This window comes from Rhincodon typus, chromosome 32 (genome assembly GCF_021869965.1).
Source record: "Rhincodon typus isolate 14 chromosome 32, sRhiTyp1.1, whole genome shotgun sequence".
Taxonomy (NCBI): Eukaryota; Metazoa; Chordata; class Chondrichthyes; order Orectolobiformes; family Rhincodontidae; genus Rhincodon; species Rhincodon typus.
Window position 1 is genome coordinate 18857163 of NC_063363.1, and position 7401 is coordinate 18864563.

The 7401-nt window shown below is 37.8% G+C and overlaps 1 protein-coding gene across 3 annotated transcripts in view; it reads left to right on the forward strand.

The window, feature by feature from the left end:
- The window catches only part of ncapd3 (non-SMC condensin II complex, subunit D3), a 79826-nt gene that overhangs the window by 6935 nt on the left and 65490 nt on the right, over positions 1–7401 (forward strand). For all 3 annotated transcript variants that reach the window (XM_048615579.1, XM_048615581.1, XM_048615580.1), the window contains exon 2: positions 979–1139. In XM_048615579.1, coding sequence (XP_048471536.1) covers positions 979–1139 — 161 coding nt within the window. The remainder of the gene's footprint in view (positions 1–978; positions 1140–7401) is intronic.

A 7401-nucleotide genomic window follows, 5' to 3' on the forward strand; every position in this document is an offset into this window, starting at 1 on the left:
GTATTTTTCTGAAGAAGGGTCTAGGCCCGAAACGTCAGCCTTCCTGCTCCTCTGATGCTGCTTGGCCTGCTGTGTTCATCCAGCTCTACACCTTGTTATCTTTAATTTACTAGTTGTTGGTTGTCACCTCATGGGGGAAAAAAATCATTTTGGCAAGGTCCTCAGATGTATTCAATTTAAGTTTTTTTTTTAAATGCCATCAGTGATGTCAGGGAGCACAGCACTGTTGGAGTCATATGCAATAACAAAGTTGGATACAGATCCAATTCTACAAACACTGTCAGTCATTTTAATTCCCTGCCTTGTTACCTTTCTGTGTGCTAATTTTTTTTGATTCTGACTTGCTAGTGCTCCAGTGAAACTCAATTCAAGCTTTGACAATATCATCTTACCTTCCATCTCTGCAATCTCGTGGACTCTGAAGTTCAAGAACTTTAGGTCCTAGCCTTTGCTTTCATATTGATCTATGTTTTCATATTGCATTCTGATGGTTTTTAATGTAACAATTCATGCACAATTTGTTCACAACTTTTTCTTCACTACATCACTGAAATGGCTTTTGGCTATTGCATCATGAAATATTTTGTTATTTAATCTCTGCTGGCCTCCACCATATAAGAGACACTCTTCCCTTAAATTCCTGTTCCCTCCCTCTTTCACTGGCTCAAAAATTGTGACATTTCTATTTCTTTTCATTTCAGGGAAAAGATCGTTGACTTGAAACACAAGCTGTTTCTTTCCATAGGTGCTGCTGACGTGTGTTTTTCTAGCTTTTTATTTTGCCTCTTTATTACGAATACTTTCGGCAGGATGATATGTGTTGCAAGGGGAGCACTGCTCTTCTTGTAGTCGAACCAGAAATGTAAAATTGTGAATCTGATATAACACAAACATGTTTGTTATATTTTTGCTGTATTTTCTGCATCCTTTCTCGCAGGGAGTGTTGACAAATATATTGATTCTTGACCTTGTTTTCAGCATGGGTCGATGTGGTGTGGGAGCTGGATTTCACAGAAACAGAACCATTGGATTCACGCCTGGAATCAGAGATCACAGAAAATGGACCTGAAATATTTTCCCAACTTTATGAGAGTCTCTTTAAGTTCATTGATCAGCCCCAGCAAGCAGATGTATTGGTCGTAAGTATTTTGCATGGTTTAGAAGCTCACTTTTTTCTAATGATTGCTATCAATACAAATTTATGACTAAATACAGTGTTTCTTTACTTTTAACTGCCTTAACATCTGCATTATTGTGATCTAGCTGAATGCAATGAAATGTGATGGGCCAAGTTGTAAAATCATTGACTCTAGTAACACAGAACACAATTTGTCAGTGATAATTGGTGTTGATTTAATAAAATTTTTCTAGATCACCATTGGGATCTTGCCCTTGTCCTCCACTTAGTACATCAGCTTTGTGTGTATAGGTGTAATTTATTAATTAAATGAACACTTACTCCTGTGTCATAAGTCATACAGCACAGAAACAGATCATCCTGGCCAACCGGTCCATGCCAAACATAATCCAAAACTAGACTAGTCCAACCTGCCTGCTCCTGGCCCATATCCTTTCAAACCTTTCCTATTCATGTACTTATCCAAATGAATTTTAAACGTTGTAATTGTACCTGCATCCACCACTTCCTCAGGGAGTTCATTCCACACGTGAACCACCCTCTGCATTTTTAAAAAGAAAAATTTGCATCTTATGTCTTTTTTAAAGGTCTCTCCTCTTCCCTTAAAAATGTGCCTCGTGATCTTGAAATCCCCCATCCTAGGGGAAGGGCAATTACCATTAACTGTATCCATACCTCTCATTATTTTATAAACTTCTATCAGGTTGCCTCTCAACCTCCTACGCTCCAGTGAAAAAAGTCCCAGCCTATCTGTCTTTTCTTTATAACTTACACGTTCCATACGCGGTAACATCCTAATAAATCTCTTCTAAACCCTTTCCAGCTTGGTAATATCCTTCTTATCACTGAACGACCAGAACTGGACACAGTATTCCAGAAGAAGCCTCACCAATGTCCTATACAACCTCAACATGACTTCCCAACTCCTATACTCAAAGGACTGAACAATGAAGGCAAACGTGCCAAACGCCTTTTTAAGAACCCTGTTTATATGTGATGCAAACTTGGAAGAATTATGTATCTGCACCCCTGGGTCCCTCTGTTCTACAACATTACCCAAGGCTCTACCATTAATTATATAAGCCCTACCTTTGTTGTACCAAAATGCAATACCTCGCATTTGTCCAGATTGAATTCCATCTGCCATTTTTCAGCCCGTTGACCCATTTGATCAAGATCCCTTTGTAATCTTAGAAAACCTTCTACATTGTCTACTATGCCACCAATTTTGATGTCGTCTGCAAACTTACTAACCATACCATCTATATTGTCATCCAGATCATTTATATAAATGGCAAACAAAAGAGGATCCAGAACTAATCCCTGTGGAACACTGCTGGTGACAGGTCTCCAGTCCAAAAAGCAACCCTCCACCGTTACTCTGTCTCCTGTTGTTAAGCCAATTATGTATCCAATTGGCAAGCTCACCTGAATCCCACGTGACCTAACTTTACTAATTAGTCTACCATGCGGAACCTTGTCCAAACTAAAATTTGAACTAAAATCCAAATAAACAACGTCTACTGCACTGCCATCATCAATTTTTTTTTGTAATTTCCTCAAAAAACTCAATCAAGTTTATGCTCGGAAAATCATGTCTCACAAAATAATGCTGAATATCCCTAATCAATTTTTGCCTCTCTACATCTCCATAAATCCTATCTCTCATAATCACCTCCAATAATTTACCCATAACTGAAATCAGACTGTCAGGTCTTTAGTTCCCCAGTTTCTCCTTACAACCTTTCATAAATAGAGGTACAACATTAACCACCCTTCAGTCATCAGACACCTCACTCGTAGTTATAGATGATGCAAATATTTCTGCAAGGGGTCTCATAATTTCCTCCATTACTTCCCACAATGTTCTGGGATACATTAGATCAGGTTCCGAAGATTTATCCACCTTTTATGTTCTCCAAGACCTCCTGAACTTCCTCTTGTGTAATGTGAACTGTTTTTAAAACAAAGTTTATTTCTCTGCATTTTCTAGACTCCACTTCTTTCTGCACAGTAAAGACTGATGCGAAATATTCATTTTGTATCTCTCCTATCTCCTGGGATTCAACATAAAGACAAGCTCCTTGATTTTTCAGAGGCCCTACCCTCTCTCTAGTTACCCTCTTACTTTTAATATATTTGCAGAATCTCTTTGGATTATCGTTGACCTTATCTGCCAATGCTATCTCATATTCCCTCTTTGCCTTCCTGATATCTCTCTCAGGAATGCCCCAACACTCTTTATATTGATTCAGAGATTCCATTGAACCAAGTTGTCTATGTCTAAAATAAGATTCTCTTTTATTCTTGACTAGAACCTCAATATCTTTATTGATCCATTGTTCCTTAATCTTACCAGCCTTACCCTTCTCTATAACAGGAACAAAATGCATCTGAACTTTCATCACACACTCTTGAATGCCTCCCACTTTTCAGACATCGCTTTACCTGTGAATAGTCTACTCCAATCAACTCTTGAAAGGGTTTGTCTCATAGCATTAAAATTTGCCTCACTCCAGTTAAAAATTTTAACTTTTATAGAAGGTCTATACTTTTTCATAACCATTTTGAAACTAATTAGAATTTTGATCGCTACACCCAAAGTGTTCCTCCATTTTTACTTGAGTCACCTGCCCTGCCTTATTGCCTTTATCTGTAGTAGGAGCATCGATATTTTGATAAAGAACATTTTCTTGAGTGCATTTACAAATTCTTCACCATCCAAACCTTTAACACTATGGTAGCCCCAGTCAATTTTTAGAAAATTAAGATCCCCAATTATTACAACCTTATTATGCTTACATGTATTTGAAATCTCCCTACATATTTATTTCTCAATTTCCCTCTTACAATTTTGAAGGGGGGGTGTCTATAAGCACAACCCCATCAAAGTGATATTTCATTTCTTATTTATATTCTTTCCCATATATTTTCACTGGGCGATTTTTCTTTTTCCCTGAAAATACCTTCCCTAGTTACAACAGTAATGTATTCCTTAATCAAAAACGCAACTGCCCCTCTTTTCTTGCCTCCTTTTCTATCCTTCCTATAACATCTAAAACCCAGAACATTGAGCTGCCAGTCTTGTCCATCTCTCAGCCAAGTTTCTATAATAGCTATGATGTCCCAATCCCATGTTCTTAAACATGCTCTGAGTTCATCAGCCTTACCTATTAGATGCCGTGAACTGAAATAAGTGCAATTTAGCTCTTGAGAGTTACTACATACTCTGACTGCCTCTTGTCTTTCTTTTCTAATTGATGTGCTCTCCTCACATTTCAGAACCTTCCCCATCGATCCTTCTGTTTACACTGCTGCTTAGAATTCCTCCACTCCCCCTCTCTGTCAGTATAAAGTCTCCCTTAATGGAATGAACAAATTTCCCTGCTAAGGCATTGGTCCCTTTCCAATTTAGGTTAGACCCATCCTTTTTGAACAGGTCTTTTCTATCCCAAAAGACATTCCAATTGTCCAAAAATCTGAATCCCTGAACAATACACCAACTCTTCAGCCATTGATTTATCTCCTTTAACCTTTGTTTCCTTTCCTCATTTAAGTTGGCATTGGGAGTAAACCAGAAATTACTACTTTCAAGGGTCTATTTTTAAATATTCAAACTAATCTCTTGAATTCACTGTGAACTGCTTTAATCTTTTCCCTAAAAATGTCATTCCTATCAACGTGTACAATAATTTCTGGCTTCTCGATCTCACCTTTAAAGATATGCTTTAACAATTTAGCGAAGTCCTTAATCCTAGCACCAGGAAGGCAAAAAACTATCCTAAATTTACGCTAACTGCTACAGAATTTCCTGTCTATACACCTGACAGGACAGTCCCCAAATAATAATTCTGTTAAATCTTGTCAAATGCTGCCCAATGTAAGATTCGTTCCTAGTGTCCAATAACTGACTGGCCCTTCCATTTCCTCAGAGACATTATCCCCTTCTATAGCTCCAAAACCCGAATATCTAATGATAGAGGAATAGCCACTGGAGACTTTTGAACTACCTTCTTACCTTTCCTGACAGTCATTCATCTATCTGACTGTTCCTGCTGTGTAATAACTTTTCTAAATCTACTAGCCATCTCATACTTTCCTCATATATGCCCTTAATAACATTAAGCCTAAGAAGAGTTTCAATAACACCTTATATATGAAATAAACTACTCTTCATTACCCACAGAAAATAATGTTAAAATAATGGAAAAAAAAATTAATAATTATATATCAAGCATATAAAACTTATCTGATTAACTGAATAAAATAGGACTTCTCTTCAATAAATTCCTTGAATTAAAGGAATAACTTCTCCAGAGCCCACCATGTGTAGGACTCCCAAAATGAAAACACGACTCCTTAGGTTTAAAATTGTTCAGTTTTTCAAAACAAAAACCTTGGCATTGTTTGTCAAAAAAGAAACTTCTTAAAAACCTTTGCAATTTGGGAATAAAAAAACAAAAAACCTCAGCCAAGAGATAACAAGGTGTAGAGCTGGATGAACACAGCAGGTCAAGCAGCATCAGAGGATCAGGAAGGCTGACGTTTCAGGCCTAGACCCTTCTTCAGAAATGGTTGTTTCGGAGGGAAGAGGGTAACTTCTTCAGGGTAGGCATCCTTAGAAGAAGCTTCGCAGTAGGGTTAAAATTGTTTCAGAGATAGCAGGAACTGCAGAGGCTGCAGAATCTGTGATAACAAGGTGTAGAACTGGATGAACACAGCAGGCCGAGCAGGAAGGCTGACGTTTCGGGCCTAGACCCTCCTTCAGAAAAGGGTCCTTTCTGAAGAAGGGTCTAGGCCTGAAACATCAGCCTTCCTGCTCCTCTGATGCTGCTTGGCCTGCTGTGTTCATCCAGCTGTACACCTTGTTATCTCAGATTCTCCAGCATCTGCAGTTCCAAAAAACCTCAGCCGTTCACTGTAGACCCTTAAAAGCTCGTTTTAAAAAATAATCACAATTTTTTTGTTTCGGTTTTTTTGAATGTTAATGAAACAATGAATAAAAATCTTGTTAGTAAAATTTAATGACTTTTTAAAGATTTTTTTAAAAAAATGTTATTACAAAGTTCTTTAACTAAGCCAGCAATCCCAGGAGCAGCTGCAAGATCTATGCTGCCTTCTAAAATTTTGCTTTGTAGATGCTTGGAAACCTTCTACAAAATTGTCTCCTTCACCCTGTGATGATATTCTACTTCGATATTCTCATGAATAGGCAATACAATTTATCTCAACAGGTAAATTGAGCTGTAAATGGTATTCTTGTGCGTGTGGAAGAATAAACATACATTTTCTAATGTTCAGGATAAGGTGGCAACTGAGACAAATTTAATTTCTCTTTTAAATAATGTTTGAGTGCTGTTAATCCAAAGACTGGACCTAAACCATATTTTGACATACAAAAGCCGTGAGATCTTTTGGTTTTACTGACCGCTGGCTATAAAGAGCAGTGTTTTAAAAACCAAGTGGATTTCACTTGTAGCATGTGAAATTTCTATGAACAGTCTTAGGGGGAAGTGATATGCATAGTGATATCAACACTGGAGCAGTAGACCAAAAAAATGGATGATGCTCTGGGGGCTTGGGTTTGAAACCCGCCATGTTGGATGGTAGAATTTTTATTAAAATCAAATATGGAATTAAAAGTCTAATTATAACCATGAAATTATTATTGATTATCCTAAAAATCCATCTAGTTCATTAATATTCTTTTTAAGGGAAGAAAATGAGTTGTCATGGCCTGGTCTGATCTATATGAGACCCAGACCCACAGGAATTTGGTTGACTTACAACTGCCCTTTAAAAGGTCTACTCAGTTATATCTAACCACTTAAAAAACAACAAAGTGGATAAATCCCCTAGCGTCAATTACAATAGATACTGGAAACAATATGGTAAACTTAGCCAAGTCAACCCTGCAAAGTCTTCCTTACTAATATCTTGAGGCTAGTGCCAAAATTGGGAGAGCTCTCAAGTAGCAGCCTGATGTTGTCAGACTCTCGTAATCGTCCCTGACAACACATCACTATCCACATGGAATCCAGCAGACATGACAGTGTTGATATAAAGTCAGAAGGGAGGTTCCCTGGGAGTGTTCAACATTTACTCTTGACCCAATTAAGTCTCATGGCAACAGATCAGATGTGGGGAAGGAAACCTTCTGATTACCATAGACTGGTGTGTAAACACCTCCATTTTGATGATACTCTCCATTGTATTCACAACCAATGGATAAGACTTAACCTCCGCAGTCTGCTACTTCCAGT